Genomic DNA, 23,406 nt, shown 5'->3' with positions numbered 1-23,406 from the left:
GAAACGCCGTGCGTCATGGTGACCCGGCCACACTGAAAGATGCTTGCTATGGATTTTTAAAAAGCTTTAAATAAATATTGATTTTAGACGGTGCAGATCCTGAGACCTTATCTTATTTAACCTGAGGCTCATGGCATAATCCATAACTTCCCAGATCTGTAATATTTCTGGGGTTCCTGAGATGGCAGCTTCACCAAACGTGGGGGAAGTGTAGCATGAGCCCCGGTGCTGGTTCTGAGGAAGTTTCAGAACCTTCGGAGGTAAGGACTGCCAGCTAGGCAGTTTCAAAGTGCCCTGATGATACCACAGGGGTCCCACCCCTCATGTCTGGTATCAGGGCGCTGGGTAAATCGAGACAGACCTGAAAATGTTAATAAATCTGCCCTGACCTGTACGGTTCTGTGAGATAGAGCCCATATATGGGTAGATATGATTTCTAGCCCCAGTACAAGGGGAGGGCTCATCTTTGAAGGGGGTGTATGGCTCCCCGCCCTCACTCCCTCCTACTGAAGCAGGGGCATAAGAATGGCTGAGGACCCAAACTCAGTGTCCTCCACACTGAACCATCTTGCACTCATCAGATGCCAGCTTGAGGATATGCTGGCATCCACCTGGTCTGAACTCTGAACTCTGGACTTTGAAACCAAGAACTTTATGATTCTTCCCACAATAAGGACATCTTTCCAGGAACTAAGTATTTTTCTCCCTTCTTTTATTTTTCATACTGGCTATTACGGTTTTAATAGTTGTTGATTTTCATAATTGTCTGTATATATTAATTATTTATATTGCGTGAATAAACGACTTTCCCCAAGTCATTCACTGTTTCGCTACCCTGCTTATCAGCACACACAGAAATGATCCCGGGTCTCTGAAGATACGCTACTGTTTGTTTGTTGTTGGCTAGACAGAATATCGTGTGTTTAACCGTTTTATTCGCAGGATTAGTCAGTCAGTTAGTGGGCCCCACGGTCCCATAGTAACCGCGGTGGTGGCAGTTTACTCTGAACCAGTAGGTGACGTTGTAATTACCCGTGTCTCACAGGCTCCCTTCTGAGTTGTCTGCGGCTAATTCTTAACGGTTCCTGCGCATTGACTGCGACCAGAGTTCGCACGATCTGTGCGCTGGCACCGTTTAGAAGGCTAAGTGCGGTCAGCCACTGAGGGCTCCTGTGACAGTGGTGGCAGCGGTGGGATCTGTGTTGTGCTGAAAGTATCTACGATAGCGCTAGCGCTATCGAGAAACGAACTAATTCGTTGGTGTAGCTGGAAGGCAATATATTTTTTATATATACAGAGAGACTGTGTAGCCAGTACCCCTCCCCAAAAGTTTTATTTTATTTGGCATGGAAATGTCCGGGAACTACAAGAAAATGGGCCTGGCGGACCTGCAAAATCTTTGCCAAGAGAGAGGCATTGAGGTCGGCCGCAAGAAACAACAGGACCTGGTAACGGAATTGTTTCAATGGGATACCCAGCAACTGCGGGAGCCGGGAGTGTCCGCTGAAGTGGATACCAGCCCATCTGACAATCGAGGGGAACCAGAGACTGAGACTCCTGACCGTACAGAGGTTGTGCATCCTGAGGGCCCTGCATCAACAGTTACGCCGGAGAATGTCAGTGTGGACCCCAATCCCAGAGTTTCTGAAAGTACTCGCCTGGAACCGGCCAGTACTGGACTGTCCGTTTGTACTGATCCGCTAATGCAGCAGGCGTTACAAAAGCTGATGGACACTGACCTGGACAAGTACCTGCAGTACATGCGTGAAGAGCGCCAAATGCGGGAGGAACGGGAGCGGCAAGCTGCTGCTGCTGCTGCTGCTGAACGCCACGCGGAGAGGGATGCCGCTGAGCGGGAACGCCAACGACAGCATGAGCTAAACATGGCAAAAGTGCAACAGGCCAGCCGGAGTTCACCGCCCAGTCTCCCTGCTGAAGGAGCTGCACCACCCGTAAGTGCAAAGTTTAAATTTGCTAATATTGAAAAAGACACAGACATTGACTTGTTTTTGCGGTCTTTTGAAAAAGCATGCCGTCAGTATCGTCTGTCCCAAGACCAGTGGGCCAGACATCTGACACCTTTGCTGCGCTACAAAGCGCTTGATGCCTTCGCAGAATTGCCTGCGGAGAAGGATAATGATTATGCTGCTATAAAAGACGCTATCATTACTAAGTACCAGCTGACGCCAGAAGCCTATCGGAAAAAGTTTAGGGCCTGGCAGAAAAAGTCTTCTGATTCGTACCGAGATGTGGCCAGCAGCTTGCTCACCACACTCCGCCAGTGGACGCTAGGCCTCACCAAAGGGTCTTATGGCGTCCTGGAGGACTTGATAGTCCTCGAACAATTTCTGAACATTTGCCCTGCTGATGTACGACAGTTTGTGTTAGAACGCAGGCCGGCTTCAGCCACTGTCGCTGCAGACCTTGCTGAGACTTTTGCAACTACCCGGGTGGCTGATACCCGCAGAACTGTCCCATCCAGCTGGAGAGGAGGTCAGCCCAATACCTCGGCAGACCCCCCTGCCCCTGTGAGCCGTCCGCCACAGAGGCCACCCAGCGCAGCTGCTGCACCCAGGCCTGCAGCGCCTGGAGAGGTCACCTGTCACTACTGCCGCCAGCCCGGATACATGAAATTCGACTGTCCGGAGCGGAGACAGACACCACCAGCACCTGGATCATCTGCATCACCTGTACCTCACCCACAGCAGAGGCAACCCGCCAGCGAACCACAGCCGGGATCATCAGATTTTGTCCTGTTTGCCCGCGGAAAGGAAATCCGCGACCGAACCGACCAGCAGCAACTTGTTAGAGTGAACGGCAAAGTTGTCACCGGATTTCGAGACACCGGAGCTGACATCACGTTAGTTCACTCACACCTTGTGCCAAAGGAGAGCATCAGCTCCAGCCGATCCCTTGCCCTTACTGGAGTAGAGGGCACCCTTTTTCACATAGCCCACGCGACAGTGAAGCTTGATTGGGGATTAGGAATCCAAGAAAGGGTTGTTGGGGTTATGAAGGATCTCCCAGTCCCTGTGTTGCTGGGGACTGATTTGGGCAAGCTTGTGTCCTACTATGAACCTGCCACGACCGCCTTGTCGCTCACGGGAGGAGACGGACTCTCCGCCCACCACCAGGTACTTTATACACTTGGGGGAGCACCAGGGGGAGGCGGGTTGAATGTGCCCAGTTCAAGGGTACCAGGTTCAATAGTGCCTGCTTCAAAGGCACCTGAGTTTGATGTACAGGCTGTCTGTTGTGATGATGCTGTAACTGTACCTGAGTTTCTTGTACAACCTGTCTGTAATGAAAAAATGTCTATACCTGTCAATGTCATTACTGCATGCAATGATGATTTGAGTAATGCCCGTCTGTGCCATTCTGACAGTGTACCTGTGCTAGCAGTACCGCGCAGCTGCACTGCTCAGAACCCGAGCTCAGAACAGGTGGAGGGGGTTCCGGCCCCCTCCCCCTCCTCTGACCGCAGGGATGAGACCTTTCAGCCGCTGGCCTCGTGTGATCTGAGCCAGTTGGCTGAAACTGACAGCGCCGTATTCTCAGCCGCACTACAAAGTGACCCAAGCCTGGAGGTGCTCAGGCAGCAAGCCGCTGAGCCCCTCGCAGACGGGGCCGCTTTCAAGGTGTACTGGGAAGGTGGGAGACTGTACAGTGAGTCTGTACAGCCCCCTACAGGTAGATCCCACGCGAATACCAAGTGGCTTGTGGTCCCGAGTGCGTTCAGGGGACATGTGCTGAAATCCGCACATGGTAATCCTCTGACAGGGCACTCGGGTGTCCGCAAGACACTCGCCGGTATTCGGAACCAGTTTTATTGGCCCTGGATGAACAGGGATGTAGCAAACTACTGCAGGGCATGTGCCGTCTGTCAGGAGCTGGGAAGGTCCAGGGATTCCCGCGGGGTTCCCTTAGGTCCACAGCCACCCAGCAGGGGAACCCTGCGTGGGCTGGCTGTTGACCTAACCAACCCACTGCCCGTTGTCAGCAGTCCCGGCAGGCACCACGTCCGACTGCAGTGGCGCAAACGCCCTGTCCAGAACGGTCCATGTTGGGTCAACCCTGAGGGTAGCAGACCGCGACCGGTCCAGGGGAACCGAGCCACAGGCTCCAATAGATTTTCCCGCCGTACCGGCAACTCGAGGCCCGTCAGCCAGGTTAGCGGCGCCGCCACACATCTTGCGGATGAGTGGCTAAGCCACGGACAAGGGGAAGGGCTGTCACGGACGATTGCGGGGACGCAGGCGCGTCCTGGAACCGCCCGTGAAGAAAAGAACGATCGCACTCGATTCCTGCATCGATTGCGCCTCAGATCAATAGAACCAAGATTTGACGTGTAGTATCCCTATGCCTAGGAACAGCTGGGAAATCTGTCTTATCTGAAATAACAGCCTGGGGGGAAGGTGTTAGTTAGCTTGGACATATTCCCTGTGGAAGGCACAATTTCCCTTTTGGCTCTGGGAACCAGGTGACACTTAGCTGATCTCATGGAGATGTTAATTAACCAAAGGATGCCTAGGTGCAGCCAAGCAGGCTAGGAATCCACGGGAGGTCTTGACACTCTGTTCTCTCCTAAAGATCAAAGGAAAGTCAGCTGTTAGCAGCTAGAACACCTCCTGAATTAACCTGAGGCTCATGGCATAATCCATAACTTCCCAGATCTGTAATATTTCTGGGGTTCCTGAGATGGCAGCTTCACCAAACGTGGGGGAAGTGTAGCATGAGCCCCGGTGCTGGTTCTGAGGAAGTTTCAGAACCTTCGGAGGTAAGGACTGCCAGCTAGGCAGTTTCAAAGTGCCCTGATGATACCACAGGGGTCCCACCCCTCATGTCTGGTATCAGGGCGCTGGGTAAATCGAGACAGACCTGAAAATGTTAATAAATCTGCCCTGACCTGTACGGTTCTGTGAGATAGAGCCCATATATGGGTAGATATGATTTCTAGCCCCAGTACAAGGGGAGGGCTCATCTCATCTTTGAAGGGGGTGTATGGCTCCCCGCCCTCACTCCCTCCTACTGAAGCAGGGGCATAAGAATGGCTGAGGACCCAAACTCAGTGTCCTCCACACTGAACCATCTTGCACTCATCAGATGCCAGCTTGAGGATATGCTGGCATCCACCTGGTCTGAACTCTGAACTCTGGACTTTGAAACCAAGAACTTTATGATTCTTCCCACAATAAGGACATCTTTCCAGGAACTAAGTATTTTTCTCCCTTCTTTTATTTTTCATACTGGCTATTACGGTTTTAATAGTTGTTGATTTTCATAATTGTCTGTATATATTAATTATTTATATTGCGTGAATAAACGACTTTCCCCAAGTCATTCACTGTTTCGCTACCCTGCTTATCAGCACACACAGAAATGATCCCGGGTCTCTGAAGATACGCTACTGTTTGTTTGTTGTTGGCTAGACAGAATATCGTGTGTTTAACCGTTTTATTCGCAGGATTAGTCAGTCAGTTAGTGGGCCCCACGGTCCCATAGTAACCGCGGTGGTGGCAGTTTACTCTGAACCAGTAGGTGACGTTGTAATTACCCGTGTCTCACAGGCTCCCTTCTGAGTTGTCTGCGGCTAATTCTTAACAGTTCCTGCGCATTGACTGCGACCAGAGTTCGCACGATCTGTGCGCTGGCACCGTTTAGAAGGCTAAGTGCGGTCAACCACTGAGGGCTCCTGTGACACAAGTCCCACAATGCATTGTGGGAGCCTGGCAGCCGTAGTCATGATTCATAAAGGCAAATGCATTGTGGGACTTGTAGTTCCTTAACAGCTGGAGAGCCAATTTGCAGATCACTGGTCTAGTCTATCTCTTTATAGGGGATTCTCAGGGATATATTTATTTTCAAAAGCACTTAGTGAATGGCAGTTGCTCTATCCAACTGCCCAAAAACTGTGTAGGGAGCAGGGAAGCTGGCCAGCATCATTGTTTAAATACTTTTTAGGGAATATCTTTATAAAGAATAAAAGCCTTGCTGAGAATCCCCTATGAAGAGATGGACTAGTCCAAAACCTGTCACTTCTGTCAGATTTCGACTACCTGCTGTAAGTGACAGCAACATAGGAGAAAAGTAATTTATGACTTATTTTACTCTGGAAAAAAACATACTTCTTATATGTATATGTGTGCATATATTTTAAATGTTACAGTTTTTCTCTGTAGTGCCCCTTTAATGATGCTGTAAACATCCCATGCCTGGTAGGAGAGTATGAAGGCTTGATTTCATGGCTTTCCCAGTGTGGATGGAATTCCTCTGTATTCTACTTCAGTGTTGTTACTTTCAGTCAAGAAATCTAATAAAGAACTCTTTCTGCTTCCCTTTCAGTCCATGCTGACCAAACAGCAAAACGAGTTTAAGATTGAACTGAAGCGCCTAGAAGATGAGCTGCTGATCCGACTCTCGGCTGCAGAGGGGAACTTCTTGGGTGACATGGAGCTGGTGGAAAAACTGGAGTCCACAAAGTCCACAGCTGCTGAGATCCAGCTTAAGGTGTGGCAGTGCAACTGGCAGAAAAGTATAGCTGAGTTCCAGCTACGCAGCAAAATTCTTAGCTGAAATACAGAAATTGTATATCAAAAGATTTTTCAATTCCTCATCCAATCCTTTGACACATAAAGATGTAGACAGCCCAGCCAGATAGTACAGCCAGCTCTCTGACCTCACTTTTGTCTATAGAGATAATTTAACAGAGGCATCATTATAGACTAAAACTGTTTAAAAACTGTTTTAAAAGGGAGGTTGTGGTAGACTTGCCTCCCCAGAAGACTATACAATCAAATTTATCAGAAACATTTGCTTTATTCGTGGCTCTAAGTATTGCAACACATTTCACGAGTCGTAGCCAGCTTCCTCAGGCTAGAACAGGTGCACGATCCATAAGTGAAAAAACCACGGTGCTGGAACCATCACAGGGAAACTAATCCCTGGATTGCGTGTGCTTTTGCCTCGCTCAGGTCACCCCCCTGAGTAAAAAAGGCAATACAATGAAGTGAAGAGGCAGCACGTGAAGAGGCAGCACACTACTGGCTTTGCTGATTAAAGCACATATTGTAGCACGACTGAACAGCACACTGCATGTTACGAACCATCACGGTCCTTTATCAGGTGTACCCCGTGATGGTCCCTAACATGTACTGTGCTGTTCTGTTGTGCTACAATATATGCTTTAATCAGCAAAGCCAGTAGCGTGCCGCCTCTTCACTTCATTATAACAGGGGCACTAGGAGGATCAAAATATACACACTAAAACAATATCCCATCATAGTAATACAAAAATATAAAACTTATACAAACAATAACTGTATACATCAAAGTTACTGTCCCTGATGTGTGGTATCAAATAATAGCATCCAGCACTTTAATAGAGTTGATTACTAGTCAATGAAATACAGTTATCAAAATAAAAATTATTTTCGATCAACAGATATATTGTCAGGGCAAAACCGCCTATACAAAAAATGCAATTATGCCACCTCGCTATTTTCACCTGAGTCATCCTGGGGGGCACTTTACACATCTCTATTGGTAACAGAATGGCTGTATGGTCAGTAGTGATGCCAACCACGTCCAGTGTTTTTATGTCAAATTGCAAATGTTCCCATTATAGATAAAAGCAACTGCTGAAGTCATTAAGCGTGAACTTCCATGTTCATGTGTGCATTGCTTACCTGACAGGTCCAGTGACTTCAGAAGTGGATTTAACGTACACAGAATACATGAAATTTGGAGTAAGAACCACCCATACAGCAATATTAGTGACCTGTAGGGATGAGCAAGCACAATTTTGTGAGAACAGAACCTGTTGGTGTCCAAGAAAGAGGCACTGAAGAGAGGGTTAATTTACATGGATAACATCTGCTTGCCATGGCCCTCCATGCTGGGCTCCAGCCTCCTGACACTTCCTGCTTCACAGCCAGTACTTGTGCTGAGAAACAGGAAGTGTGTAGAGGATGGACTACAGCATGGAGCACTGTGTCAAGAGGACGTCATCCAGGTAAATTAGCCTTCTTCGCGACAACTCCTTCCTTGCACATAAATGGGTACAGTTTGCATACACCTAATAAAGGCGCCTGGAAAAAAGGGCGCAGGGGATTGCCACTAGTAGAATATCAGTAAAATTTCTGATATTCTACTACTTAATTCCAATAGTAAAATATTGGTAATCTTTACTGGTATTTTACTATGACATAACCTAACCCTACTCTCACACAGAACTCACCCTCTGTTTATGCCTAACCCTTAACACTCCCTTTACCGATACTTACCCTTTAATCCTCCCTCTATTGATACTTAACTCTCACCCCTCCCCACCTCTACTTATGTCTAACCCTTAACCCCCCACCCCCCTGGAGGTGCCTAACCCTTAACACCACCCCCTGTGGCACCTAACCCATAACCACCTCCTCCTCTGTGTCACCTAAAGCTTAACCTTTTACCTGCCCCAAAGCCGCAATTTGGGGCAATGAGCGGAAATTTGGGCCCCCGGAGGTGCCCCATAAAATAGGGGGCTCCCAGGCTTTCCACTATGCAAATTGCAGCTCTGTAGTGGATGTAGAAAGCTGCAATTTGCATAATGGGAAGCCTTGGTGCCTACAAGTCCAGGCCGCGTAGATATAGACATTGATGCACGGCTCTCTAGTGCTCACTTCCTGTGGCTGGAAATATAAAGTGCACGGAAGTGTATTGACAAAATACGCTTTTGTGCATGTGTGATGGGAACACAAAACAGTTTAAAATATCTGCTGTGCCATTGACTTGCATGACTTCACCGTACATTGGCATGGATGTTGAGCCATGATGTGCTGATGCTTTTGCATCAGATCGGACGCTTCTGGCACATCGCACTGCGGTAGGTGTGAAATGCCCCATAGGTTTTTCTTTTTGCTTTAGCATTAACCTGCAGTAAAAAAGGCTAAGGCAACGCAATTAAAACGTCCCAGTGTGAAAGCGGCCTGAGTGCCCAGCACTCTCTTCTTGCAGCACTAGAGTCTCATGTTAAAATCCCAGCAAGGACACTATGGCCCATAATCCTATTAACTTTTCTCCTAGGAGAGTTTTCAAACTTTACTAATTAAGTGCCTTTACTGTTCCCAACAAGCAAGAAATTACTTAAAATGTGTTTGATATTACTTTTTTTTTTCAAATACTTTATTTAAAGCTTTCAGATAGAACAATCACAGGTACTGTTAGTATACAGAACAGAACATCTAAATTATGCATAATGATAATCTGAACATTTGTAAAGCGCTTTTCTCCTGTCCGACTCAAAGCGCTCAAGAGTAGAGATGTCGGCGAACGATTCCCGAACCGTTCGCCGGCGAACATCTCACCATGTACTACTTCCGGGGCGCTATGACCCGGAGTAGTACGCCTGCGCTGGCCCGGCGGTGCGCGTCCTAGATCGCGCTCCTGTTGCCAGGCACTTTCTGCGCATGGGCGTGACGTCATGAGCGATCAGACGCGCACCGCCGGGCCAGCGCAGGCGTACTACTCCGGGTCATCGCGCCCCGGAAGTAGTACAGTCCCCACAGAGATTCGCCCGCGAACGGTTCGGGCCATCTCTACTCGAGCTGCAGCCACTGGGACGCGCTTAAGAAGCCACCCTGCAGTGGTAGGGAGTCTTGCCTTGAACTCCTTACTGAATAGGTACTGACCCTTGCCAAGATTCAAACACTGGTCTCTCATGTCAAAGGCGGTGCCCTTAACCAGTACACTATCCAGCCACTCTCATGATCATTCAGATACAACAATGACAACTATGGTATCCATTTGTTATAAAGCAAAATAGTAAGTTGACATAAATCTTTCCAACAGTTATCATTATAATACAAGACCCCGATATTATATAGCACTAACATCTAAATAATAGGGTGTATAAATATATTTGAAGCCTAACATCTATCAAATTCCATAGGTCCTGGGGTTTAGCGAAAGATATTGTAGGAATCAGGAATTCTTTATTTCGCCAAGCATAACTGGGTCATGCCAAGAATTGGGTTTGGCACAGTACGTATAGCTCAAGAAGGAGACAAAGATAGGTAGCATAGAACAGCAAGAGCAGAAGTTGCAAAAGAGCCTCTTGCAGAACTTGTCGATCAATATCTGGGGTCTCACTGCTAAAAGGAGTCAGAAGTCTATTCTAACAGCAAAAGTTGTTTGAATTTGTCTGAGTATCTGTATATCCAAATTCACCATATTTTGGAAAATTTCTCTTCTCTCCCTTGAAGAGAATACACTGTACTTTCCAAGTCATGTATCGGGTCTATCTCTTTTAAAACATTAGACAGAGTCAGTACTTGAGTAGTACCCCAAGCTCTAAGTATTAAGGTCCTAGCAGAGTTTTATGCTGGATACACACCATGAGTTTCCGCGTCGAATGCGTCCGTCGATACGCGTCGATTCGATTATTTCCGAGCATTTCCAAACGAATTTCGATGATTTTTAGGTCGATTGCCATGTAAAGTATGGCAAATCAACCTAACAATCCATCGAAACTTGAATCGGACATGTCAGAAATAATCGAATCGACGTGTATCGACGGACGCATCGAACGCAGAAACGCATGGTGTGTATCCAGCATAAGATGTGTCTCACCACCGAGCCCTTGTAAGATTTCATTTGCCAGTTATTAAAATTTGAAAGGTAAAATTGAGGAGAAAATGGCATGTCTCTGCTAGACAATGGTTAATTTGCATATATTCAGCAGTGATGCACTGGGAGACATCTCAAGCTCACTCCAACCTGAATTATCGCAAATTCTTTCTGTTTTAAGAAAGCAAACTTTTGTTTTTCTAGACATTTCCTTGAGGATAGATTCTATTTTGCACCAAAATGTAGTTATAGCATGACACTCCCATAGGACATGTAGACGCGAACCTGGTGATAAACTACATCTACAACAGCTGGGATCCCTGCTTAGTTAAATACATGCAAGTTTTGTTAGAGTGTAGTACCAACGGGTTAGAATCTCATAGTTAATCTCTTGAATGTGGGATGCATTAAATGCTTTATGAGTGTAAGTACACATCAAGGATCTCTGCTTGCTGGAGAAGGCGACCCCAAGGTCCTTTTCCCAAGCGGAAAAGAAAGGCAATAGATTGATATCCTGATTCACTAGCAATGCATATAGCAGAGACAATGTTTTCTGTAAGGGGTCAGTGGCTTGACACATCTATTCATTCTCTATTACTTTTTTTACCTTCTTTTTAGCACTTTTTAAATTGCTGTGTGCCGAAACATAATTTTTTACATAAGTTAAAAAATGATCTCCTGGGAGGAAACTCAGGAGAAAAGTTAATTACGGTAGATAAGAACCTATATGTATAGTTAGTATGTTCTCCTTATGTTTCTTCACTCTATCCAAAGAAATATTGGCCAATTGGCCCTAGACTGTGGTAGCTACACGTTAGGCTGTGAGAGTTGATACGGACAGTGAGTGGTGTGAATTGTTCAATACATGCATTAAAGCTCTGTGGAAAATATGTTAGCTCTTTATCTTTTCTATGGTGAGAAACAGATTTCCTTGTCTTTCCATAATCAGCCGCTCTGTGAAAATATAATCAGTCCTGATTACTGGGCTGATGTACTGTACATTGCCAGTCACACAATAGCCATTGAACAATGACTGTTCCAAGCAGTACTGAAATGTTTGACTAAATCAAAAGTTAATGCCCTGACCCCCCTGTACGTATTCCCTGAAACAGGAAAAAAGGGTACCATCATAGGCTCCCATTATAAAAGCTGTGAGTTGCTGCAATGAGAGGAAGTTTGAACACAGGGAGGTGCCCGAAAAAATAGCGGGTGCCGAGTGTTCCCGCTATGCAAATTGCTTTCTATGCCTGCTATGCAAAGCTGCAATTTGATTAGCAAGAAGACTCGCCTCCCCGCGCCCAAGTTTACTCACATTGCTGCAAATTCGTGGCTCTGGGGCCAGGGGGGAGGTTACGGTTTAGGCACCACTAGAGGGAAAAGGTTAAGGGTAAAGTGACACTAGGGGGGTTTAAGGGTTAGGCATAGGAAGAGGGACAGTTCTGTGTTGGGCATCAGTAGAGGGAGGGTTATATGTGAGAGAAAGGTTAGATTTAGCCGTAGTAAAATATCAGTAAAGATTTCCGATACTTTACTATCGGAATTCAGAAGTAGAATGTCACTAATTTTAATGATATTCTACTAGCAGCAATCCCCTGAGCCCTTTTTTCCAGGTGCCTTTTTTCATGTACACCGCATTACCTCAATTCTCCAAGGAGTCACTGAGATCTTCCCAAGTGGCAGATGTCTTATAGTATAAGTACACTTTATTTTACCATTTACTCACTGTATGGAGGGGGCTTTACCTGCAGTAAAAGAAGGTATCCTGAAGTGACCGTGATTTGTGTATGACTGTGCGAATCCCATGCCAGGCATGAAGCAGAAATCCATCATTCACGTTTTGTCTGGTTTCTTCTGTCTTTATTCGGTAACAGGTGGTGGAAGCAAAAGAGAACGAGATAAAAATTAATGAAGCCAGAGAACACTACAGGCCTGCTGCAGCCAGGGCGTCACTCCTTTATTTTGTTATGAGTGATCTCCGTAAAATCAATCCAATTTACCAGTTCTCATTAAAGGTAAGCCTTTTTTTCAGGAGAAAGTTCTCCATTTAATTTCTTTATTACATGCAACTTAGTGAATTTGTATGAAACTGTCTTTTTGTCTCCCTCAGAGTGATCTGTTTCTTGCCCACACACTGCACACAAATGTCAGCATGAAGTCTATTGGAAATCACCCTGCTGCCATCCCTAAGTGTATATGTGTGTCCTCTCCCAAATCCCCCCCCCCCACCCCCTTTTGAATCCTGCCCTCCTTCAGTATCACGAGCGACTGCACCATGTGACACTGCCGCATGTAGAGATTGAATGAACAATTGATTGGTTGGCCATGTTGCCGTACTGATTCCCCTTCAACGTGATAAAATGATCGCATCGATAGGTCAATCTGCATGAATAATGTATGGGCACCCTAATGGCCTGTGGCCTGTACCCCACTACATGGTTTTCTCACAGATCTTTCTGGTGACCAGCAAAATCTTAAGCGATGGGCGATCGTTTCCACAATTTCACAACGTGGGTACAGGCACGCGATCACGAAAATGAAGTTTAGAGACGCGTGGCAGATCAGATTTTTAAGATCCCCAATAACTGCACAAAGTACCGCAATCCCTTGACGCCCATCGTGAGATGTCGCATGTACTGGCCGGCCCAAAGATGGATCATGAAACGCTCATCATCAGGGGGACGTTGCTGGATTCATCTTCTTCCATCGGGTGGTGTGTATTTAACTTTAGTCCCACCCAGGGCTGTATTTAGGGTTTGGGCTCCCCTAGGCACCCCAAACCTATGGCAGGTCAACATCTGCAAGGCGTTTGTATGTTCTCCCTGTGTCTGTGTGGGTTTCCTTCAGACACTCTGGTTTCCTCCCACATCTTAATACCATACGATACAGATAAGTTAATTGGCTTCCCCCTAAAAATTGGCCCTAGACTACGATACATACACATATGACTATGGTAGGGATTGGATTGTGAGCTCCTCCGAGGGACAGTTAGTAACAAGACAATACATACTCTGTACAGCGCTGTGTAATATGTTGGCACTATATAAATAATTAGTATAAGTACAGTATAAAGTAGCAAGGTCTATAGGTGTCCCCAGTATAGATAGCCAAGTCTATAGGTATCCCCAGTTTAGGTAGTAGTCAGGGGCGTAACTAGAAATCACTGGGCCCCCTTGTGAAAATTTGGATGGGGTCCTCCCCATAGGTGCCAAATAATCGTAATGGGGCAGCGTTTCACTATAAAATAATCGTAATGGGGCAGCGTTTCACTATAAAATAATTGTAATGGGGCAGTGTTTCACTATAAAATAATTGTAATGGGGCAGTGTTTCACTATAAAATAATCGTAATGGAGCAGCGTTTCACTATAAAATAATTGTAATGGGGCAGTGTTTCACTATAAAATAATTGTAATGGGGCAGTGTTCCACTATAAAATAATTGTAATGGGGCAGCGTTTCACTATAAAATAATTGTAATGGGGCAGCGTTTCACTATAAAATAATTGTAATGGGGCAGCGTTTCACTATAAAATAATTGTAATGGGGCAGCGTTTCACTATAAAATAATCGTAATGGGGCAGCGTTTCACTATAAAATAATTGTAATGGGGCAGTGTTTCACTATAAAATAATTGTAATGGGGCAGTGTTTCACCATAAAATAATCGCAATGAGAGCAACATTTCAGCAGAGAATAATCGCAATGTGGGCAACATTTCAGCAGAGAATAATCACAATAAGTGCAACATTTCAGCAGAGAATAATCGCAATGTGTGCAACATTTCAGCAGCGCATAATCGCAATGTGGGCAACATTTCACCAGAGAATAATCGCAATGTGGGCAACATTTCACCAGAGAATAATCCCAATGTGTGCAACATTTCAGCAGAGGATAATCACAATGTGTGCAACATTTCAGCAGAGGATAATCACAATGTGTGCAACATTTCAGCAGAGGATAATCGCAATAAGTGCAACATTTCAACAGAAAACAATCACTACGTGGGCAGTATTTCAGCAGAAAATGTCCCCAGTTTAGGTTATAGGTAGATAGGTGTCCCCAGTTAGATAGAAGGTTATAGGTGTCCCCAGTTAGATAGAAGGTTATAGGTGTCCCCAGTTAGATAGTAGGTATATAGGTGTCCCCAGTTACATAGTAGGTATATAGGTGTCCCCAGTTAGATAGTAGGTATATAGGTGTCCCCAGTTAGATAGGTTATAGGTGTCCCCAGTTAGATAGTAGGTATATAGGTGTCCCCAGTTACATAGTAGGTATATAGGTGTCCCCAGTTAGATAGTAGGTATATAGGTGTCCCCAGTTAGATAGTAGGTATATAGGTGTCCCCAGTTAGATAGTAGGTATATAGGTGTCCCCAGTTAGATAGTAGGTATATAGGTGTCCCCAGCTAGATAGTAGGTATATAGGTGTCCCCAGTTAGATAGTAGGTACGTAGGTGTCCCCAGTTTAATAGTAGATACATAGGTGTCCATAGTTTGATAGTAGGTACATAGGTGTTCCCAGTTTAGGTAGTAGGTATATAGATGTCCCCAGTTTAGGTAGTAGGTATATAGGTGTCCCCCCAGTTTAGGTAGTAGGTATATAGGTGTCCCCAGTTTAGGTAGTAGGTATATAGGTGTACCCAGTTAGATAGTAGGTATATAGGTGTCCCCAGTTTGATAGTAGGTATATAGGTGTCCCCAGTTTAGATAGTAGGTATATAGGTGTCCCCAGTTTAGATAGTAGGTATATAGGTGTCCCCAGTTAGATAGTAGGTATATAGGTGTCCCCAGTTAGATAGTAGGTATATAGGTGTCCTCAGTTAGATAGTAGGTACAGTTAGATAGTAGGTATATAGGTGTCCCCAGTTTAGGTAGTAGTATCAGTGCTGCAGCTAGCTAAATCCGCTTACACCAGCAGTGAAAGGGTTACACACTAGAGACAGAGAGATGCTGGACTGTGTGATCAGGGCTGACATGCTACAGGCAGATAAGTCAAATGAAGTGGAGGAGGTGTCATCTTATCATGGAGAGTGCCCCTGATGTTTGTGCAGCCAGTGTCCCTTTCCCCTTGAGCTTGATGAGGCAGGAGGCTGGGATTGAGGGAGAAAACCTGACGCTGCGCAGAAAAGCTGCAGACATCAGGCAAGACAGGGACCCTTTTAGAGTCATTTTAAAAGACACGCTGCCTGCTAAGCTGTCAGGAAATGAATTATGCAGCTTCAGGTCGCACTTCCGACCCTGCCCGCCTGCAGTTCATTGGCCAGTGGTGTGCTCTGTCACATACTCACAGGCTCAGCCCCGCTGAAGAGGAGGTCGGGACTAAACCACTGCCAGGCATGGATGGGGAGGGCAGGTGCCAGCTGCAGCTACCCTGGGCTGGAAAAGACTCGCCCCCAACCCCCCCCTCCCCCTCCCTCCCTTAAAAAATAATAATAATCCAGAGGTCCACTCCAGAGGACCAGAGGAAAAATTTTAAATAAATTAAAAAACACACCATATAGGAGGCCGCCCATGGCACCGGCCCACGGGTGCCTCTTAAGAGATACGGCCCTGGTCCCACCACTTGCTGACAGAGGTATCACTTGGGAAATCAAAGCAACTGCTTGTATATGCACTTGTATTGGTGAACTAGTACTGTATTAGTACTGTAGTACTGTATTACAACTATGCTCCATCTCCAAGCAGACGCCACGTCCCCAGAGGTGTAGCTTGGGCTTTAAGCACCCAGGAACAAAGACAGCTTTTGCACACCCCTGTGAGCAGTCCTGTACAAAAATGAGTGTGGCCACACATCAGAATATGGGTGTGGTCATGGGTGGAGCCAAATGTACAAATGCTGTTTAGATAGCCAGATGTGCCGCCTTCCCCCCAATTAGATAGCCAAATGTGCCTCCCCCTCCCCAGTAGCGAGATGTGGCCCTCCACCCTCCCCCTTCCCCAGATAGCCAGATGTGTTAATACCAGCAAAAGATTCACCAGTTTCAATGTTGCGGTGATGACGTCATCTCTCCTCTGCAGCCCACCCAGGATCTTCTCCTTGGTAACTATGGTGTCTCTTGTCACAGTACATTGCTCTTACCAAGGAGAGGACGCTGGGCGTGGTGCAGAGGAGATCTGACGTCATCACTGAACGTTGGATCCAGTGCGTCTCCCGCTGTTCTTTGCAGAGGGAAGGAGGGAGAGAAGCGGGGCACTTTTGGCAGCCAGCAAGCCACCTCTCACACGTGTGGGGGTGCGGCGGCAACACTGAGCACCCTTACAGTGCTACGCCCAGGGGCATGTGCCCCTCCCCCCCCTTTACCTCACATAGCTAAACCTCTGCACCTAAAACAGGTTGTGGTGCTTTTATGGTTAAATTATTGCGAATGAGGTCTTTTTATACATTATCACTCTCCCTGTCAAGTATAATAGAGCAAATGCTTTCAACACTGTGTTAACCTAAATATGTAGTGTTTCCAACATAATAGAATAAAGTCAAAAAAGCCCACACATGAATAATCCTGCTTTTTTTATCATAAAAATGTATTTTTGTGTACTGTGGAGTGCTGTGGTTTACTGCAGCACTAAATCCCTTTACCTTTCTATATGTGCAGAAAATAAACTGCAGAGGCTAATGTAGCCAGATCTCTGCTGTGCATCAATAAACTTTATTAGCTATGAATTGTAAAAAGACAATGGTGCTACATTGCATGAAGTCTATAATAATAATAATTATCATTATTATTCTTGCTGTGAACAGTAGACCTGATCCATCATGTCATGATTTTATAGGCTTTCAATGTAGTGTTCCATAAAGCCATAGCTCGCGCAGAGCCCTCAGAAGACGTAAAAGAAAGAGTGGCGAACCTCACTGAATGTATTACATACTCTACATTCCTATATACGAGCCAAGGACTCTTTGAAAAGGACAAATTAACCTTCCTCTCACAGACTGCTTTTCAGGTAAGGAGTGCTATTCATTGTACAGAAAATGCTACGAGCGTGTAGCTTGCTGTTCCAATGTCTCCCATTGTTGTAGATATGATGGGCCTCGTACTGGAAACTGCACAGTGACCAATTAGGTTCAGAGTGGTTGTTGCATAGTACAAAAAAAAATCAAGTTCTTCCATCATACATGAGGCCCAGTTCCAGTATGCATATTGATAATGACTGGGTGATGATGGGCAAGTACAGTAGTTAGGTTTGGTACAATCCTTAGCCTCTGGAGAAAGAAAAGGAGAAACGAGACCAGGAGCCAACAAAGGCGAACACTGACCAGACAGGCAAGGACCACAAGTCCGACCCCAAACAAGACTCTTAGATCTCCTTTGATAAGTCGCTCTCCAAAAGGTTCAAAACGAAATGCCACCATCACGGGTGGGTAATGGAAGTAATAAGCAGATTGTAGGAGGCATCACAGTGTTTAAAAAAAGTGAAGCATTTAAAAGAAGGGAAGTGTTGGACTTGCTTCCAAGAAACCAAATCAATTAATGGAAAAAAAATATTTTAATAAAGCTAAAAAAAAGTGTATTTCGTGAATCTCAATGCTTGCTTCATCAGGTTAATCAACGCCGAAAAATCTGCTGCAGAAAGACCAAATGCTTCCAACTGTCTGGTATAGTTTGTTTTTTAAATGTTTTTAATTTTTTTTTAATTAATCAATTGAAAAAAGCAGTGCACTTATCTCAAATGCGATAACTATTGATGCTGCTAATGGGTTAAACTGTTTTTAATTAGTTTTATACATTGTGGCACCTTCCACAATCTGCTTATCACAATAGGTAAACGGTTTCTTCTGCCTTATGCTGGGAACACACGTTTCGTTTTTCCGCTCAATAGGTGCGTTTGATTGATAAGTTCCGGCATGTCTGATATTCCGCTCGATTGTTTTACCGCTCAATTTCTCATAGAAGTGAATGGAAAAAAGATAAGAAAATCGAGCGGAGAATCGAGTGGAAAAACGATCGAGAGGCGAATCGAGCGGAAATAAAGTATTGTGAGTTCCCAGCATTACACCACTGGGAACCTGGATTAATTCCCTACCAAGGGCACTGCATAAAGCTTGGTACTTCCGTTTCCTCAAATCCTTGTGTATTCAATGGCGATGTGCCTGGATATATGTATTTTGTTCTTGTTGCTGACCCCTGTGGCTAGGGTCTAATTCAGTGCACTCCCTCCTTCCCCTGTATGTGTTTGTCAGCATGCACACAGCTTATGCTGGTGTATGCGCATGGTGCACATGGACACATAACGTTAGCTCCCTTGTGCGATTGGTAAGATGCACTGTCTGTCCCAGGAGAGGACGTCAGGATGTGTGCTCCTAATCCATTGATAGGTTTGATGCAATGAATGTGTTTGCATGTCTGCACTATGCATGTTACAGGGCCAGAGTTAGGACACCTATGTTTACCTGGGTACTTCTGTGCAGTATAGGTGACTAAGCATAAGAATGCATTCTTCTGTGAACTAAAACCCCGGCTTTTAACTTAGCTGTAGGGATAACAGTTGTGCCTGGATGAGTGAATCTGTGAATGCATTTGTTTGAACATTTGCATGCGAGAGTGCGAAGGGTTAATAGATTTTTGCTGTTTTCTTGCCACACCCCCTTCAGCACTTCCCTTTCCTTAATCACTTATTTAATGTCCTAACTAGAGGCGATGTGCCTGGATATATGTATTTTTTTCTTGTTGCTGACCCCTGTGGCTAGGGTCTAGTTCAGTGCACTCCCTCCTTCCCCTGTATGTGTTTGTCAGCATGCACACAGCTTATGCTGGTGTATGTGCATGGTGCACATGGACACATAACGTTAGCTCCCTTGTGTGATTGGTAAGATGCACTATCTGTCCCAGGAGAGGACGTCAGGATGTGTGCTCCTAATCCATTGATAGGTTTGATGCAATGAATGTGTTTGCATGTCTGCACTATGCATGTTACAGGGCCAGAGTTAGGACACCTATGTTTACCTGGGTACTTCTGCGCAGTATAGGTGACTAAGCATAAGAATGCATTCTTCTGTGAACTAAAACCCCGGCTTTTAATTTAGCTGTAGGGATAACAGTTGTGCCTGGATGAGTGAATCTGTGAATGCATTTGTTTAAACATTTGCATGCGAGAGTGCGAAGGGTTAATAGATTTTTGCTGTTTTCTAGCCACACCCCCTTCAGCACCTCCCTTTCCTTAATCACTTATTTAATGTCCTAACTAGAGGCGATGTGCTTGGATATATGTATTTTTTTCTTGTTGCTGATCCCTGTGGCTAGGGTCTAGTTCAGTGCACTCCCTCCTTCCCCTGTATGTGTTTGTCAGCATGCACACAGCTTATGCTGGTGTATGTGCATGGTGCACATGGACACATAACGTTAGCTCCCTTGTGCGATTGGTAAGATGCACTGTCTGTCCCAGGAGAGGACGTCAGGATGTGTGCTCCTAATCCATTGATAGGTTTGATGCAATGAATGTGTTTGCATGTCTGCACTATGCATGTTACAGGGCCAGAGTTAGGACACCTATGTTTACCTGGGTACTTCTGCGCAGTATAGGTGACTAAGCATAAGAATGCATTCTTCTGTGAACTAAAACCCCGGCTTTTAATTTAGCTGTAGGGATAACAGTTGTGCCTGGATGAGTGAATCTGTGAATGCATTTGTTTGAACATTTGCATGCAAGAGTGCGAAGGGTTAATAGATTTTTGTGTATTCAATGAGTTCCTCCTAAATCGTATCTCAGTGTTACATATATGTCAGGCTTTGGTAGGGATATTATATTTTAACAAAATAATTCCGTGTTCTCTGTCTCTGTACAGCAACACTGAAAGAGGGGTGGTGTAACATAAATGAGTTATGTAATATAAATAATTTCTTCCTAGGGGTTTGCAAGAAACTCAAAATGGTTATTCCGCTGTGAGATAACATATCAGTGATTTTACACATACCCCCATTACAAGGAAATAACAATATCACTGATATATATATATATATATAATTATTATATATATATAATTTATGACTTTGATATATATTGTGCTCCACGATGGTGAGGAAGTCATTCAGAGTGAACGCTTCTGTATTTATCATTTACCTCAAACAGATTGTGAGCTAATAATAAATCATCACTAATTGGGAAAATCATGAGTTATTTAGATGCTGCTAGATTTTTCCTGTCTAAAGAATGTTCTGGGACTGGTGCATGAAAATCAGAGTGTGAAGAAAAGATTAACCAGTTTTCCATAGCAACTAAGACAGTTAAACTACTAAACTACTAATGTCTGGGGATGTGAAACAACATAAAAAAATGAGTTACCATGGATAAAAAGGTTCATTGTTTGCTTTTTTTTTTTTTGGGGGGGGGGGGGGGGCATATTTATTTATTTTACTGTTGCTCCACTAAATCACAAACCCTAATCAGCTACAACATTAAATCCACTAATGGGTGTAAGAACATTGATTATCTGAGTACAGAAGTGCCTGTCAAAGGGCTAAGATCTGCTAGGCAGCAAGTGAACAATCCGCTTGTGAACATGATGTGCTGAAAACAGGAAAAATTTACAGAATTATGCCTTATGCTGGGAATACACGGTTTGTTTCTGCCGCGAGTTTTTGCTCTCGATCGTTTTTGCCGCTCAATTCTGCAGTCGATTCTTTTGTGGTTTTATTTTTTTTTTTGGTACAGCTTATATCAGATGCAGAGTCATGGTATTACAGTTCCCCATTTACCTTTACTAACTACTAAAATCTGGATGAGTGGACAAATGAACTAGGACTTTAAGTGATCATTATTTGGATTATGCTTAAAACTATATATACAGTATATTAGACATTTTAAAGATGGATTATTTTGTAATTGTGTTGTCTTTTCTCTTCCAAAGATTCTTCTAAAATTGAAGGAAATTGATGCATTGGAGCTGGACTTTCTCCTGCGATTTCCTGTAGATCACGTTTATCAGAGTCCTGTTGACTTTTTGTCTACTCAGTTATGGAGCTCCATCAAGGTATTTACAGGAATAAGAGTAGGTTCGCATCCGTGGCTCCGTTTTTTGGCCTGGATCAAAAATGGAGCAACGGATACCAATATTATCCGTTAAGAGGTATTTGTAAAGGAAAGGGCTTCTGATCACCTGCTGTATTAACTATTTCTTGCGTTATCCCTAATAAACTGCATGATAGATAAAATAAATGCATGTTTGACAACTGTCTCAGATTTAGACATAAATCATGCAGGCCAGATGTGAGCTGATAATTAGAGTAGGGAGAGATTGTAAAACAAATACCTTTTACCTTGGGACATAATCAACTGCTCTCAGCAGCAATGCAGAGGGTAGGCAGACAAGTCCATAGTTGGAGTCTCAACCAACTTTGGTGTCTCACTAGGGCTCGGTAGAGCCTCATTTGTGAAAACCGGCTGAACTGTTACTAATGTTATAGCATTAATGTGTCTCAGTGTGCAGCCTTACTACCACATAGGTGCACCATGATCCACTACAATATCACTTTAAAGGTGCCCATTAACGGTACAAATGTGTTTGCTGAATTAACTGTTTGCCTGTTTGTTTTAGTGCTGAAACAGCTCTGCTGTTTGTTTTGCTGCAAACCATAAATGATTGTTTTTATACAGCTCGGTGTGCTGTAAGTAATATGTGTAACCCGTGTGACTTGCTCTAGATGATTTCCACACTGGAGGAATTCCGAGGGCTGGACAGGGACATAGAGGGCTCAGCAAAACGCTGGAAAAAGTTTGTGGAGTCAGAGTGCCCAGAGAAGGAGAGACTACCTCAGGAGTGGAAAAACAAGTCCTCTCTGCAGAAACTCATCATATTACGAGCTCTGCGGCCAGACCGGATGACCTATGCAATCAGGTTTTACACTCTTACTCCTTGTTACTGTTAAAGAAAAATGTTATTAAAAAAAATGAATTCCAGTTAGCAGCCTGCTATATCATTTCAAAAGTAACTGTCAACTGAAAATGCACTTTTCCATGCCTGAAGTCTGTCTCTTTTGCAGACTGCCCGTAATTTTCCATGTTGCTCCACAAATGTTTAGCTTAACAGAGCAGGGTCCTTATGCGATTCCCATTTTCTCTTTGGTTTTCTACAAATTGATATTTCACATCTAGTCAATAAAATGCCTTTTAAACCTCCAGCCAGCAAGAAAATGCAACATCTTAATTTGATAGTACTTTTTCTATTACTTTTGGTACTTTTTTAATTGTGAAATGCTGAAAAGTCATTTTAAAGAACCGATTAAAAATGATCACCTAGGAGAAAACTTAGGAGAAAAAGTGAATTGCATCTGGGCCCAGGAGTCCTTGCTCCCCATTTTAAACATCTTGAGTAAACCAGTGCCTAGCAGCAGGCTTTGATAATGGCACCTTCAGTTAGTAACGCAAGTGAGGCCCCATTCACACTTTTGAAAGCGCTAGTGTAATAAAACCCTATAGGCCCATTCTTACTTGGGCGATTTGCGCTAATCGCCGAAAATCGCCCAAAATCGCGAAACACAAACGCGTAGCCTGCACCATTTTCAGGCTATAGAAGCTCTAAACGCAATCGCGGAGAAATCACTGCACTGTCCAGTGATTTTTTTCCAGCGTAAAATCGCTGAAAAATCACTCCCGCAAAACGCCAGCAAAAATCGCCGGCGTTTTGCGCTTCTAAGTTTGAATGGGGCCTAATGGCTGTTCCTTTATGTGTGAGAAAGTGAATATAATGCTGGCCATTTGCAGCCCTGGCCAAAGTACAGGGCTGAACTGAATTTACTACTTTTTTCTCAACAAAAGTAGAAAGTATACCTCACTTACACTTCACTCAAGTGCTTGCAAATACCTTTTA

General features: G+C 44.6%; 1 protein-coding gene and 1 long non-coding RNA gene across 6 annotated transcripts in view; one reads left to right on the top strand and one right to left on the bottom strand.

Annotated features, from left to right (window-relative positions):
• The window catches only part of DNAH11 (dynein axonemal heavy chain 11), a 383,233-nt gene that overhangs the window by 325,722 nt on the left and 34,105 nt on the right, over nt 1-23,406 (top strand). For 4 of the 5 annotated variants that reach the window (XM_068235964.1, XM_068235965.1, XM_068235967.1 and 1 more), the window contains 5 exons: nt 6,343-6,507; nt 12,480-12,620; nt 17,376-17,546; nt 21,448-21,570; nt 22,241-22,434. In XM_068235964.1, coding sequence (XP_068092065.1) covers nt 6,343-6,507; nt 12,480-12,620; nt 17,376-17,546; nt 21,448-21,570; nt 22,241-22,434 — 794 coding nt within the window. Of the gene's footprint in view, nt 1-5,923; nt 6,062-6,342; nt 6,508-12,479; nt 12,621-17,375; nt 17,547-21,447; nt 21,571-22,240; nt 22,435-23,406 lie in introns of those variants that run through there. The other variant, XM_068235968.1, reaches the window with a different exon arrangement.
• Nucleotides 6,185-22,439, bottom strand: LOC137518303 (uncharacterized). The gene is made up of 4 exons (XR_011020781.1): nt 22,350-22,439; nt 12,351-12,463; nt 7,686-7,777; nt 6,185-6,569 (listed from the first exon to the last, which is right to left on the bottom strand). It is a non-coding gene; the product is annotated as an uncharacterized lncRNA (long non-coding RNA).

This window comes from Hyperolius riggenbachi, chromosome 5, assembly GCF_040937935.1.
Source record: "Hyperolius riggenbachi isolate aHypRig1 chromosome 5, aHypRig1.pri, whole genome shotgun sequence".
NCBI lineage: Eukaryota > Metazoa > Chordata > Amphibia > Anura > Hyperoliidae > Hyperolius > Hyperolius riggenbachi.
The sequence above is the reverse complement of the archived record's forward strand: the minus strand, read 5'-3'. Positions and strand labels throughout refer to the sequence as shown.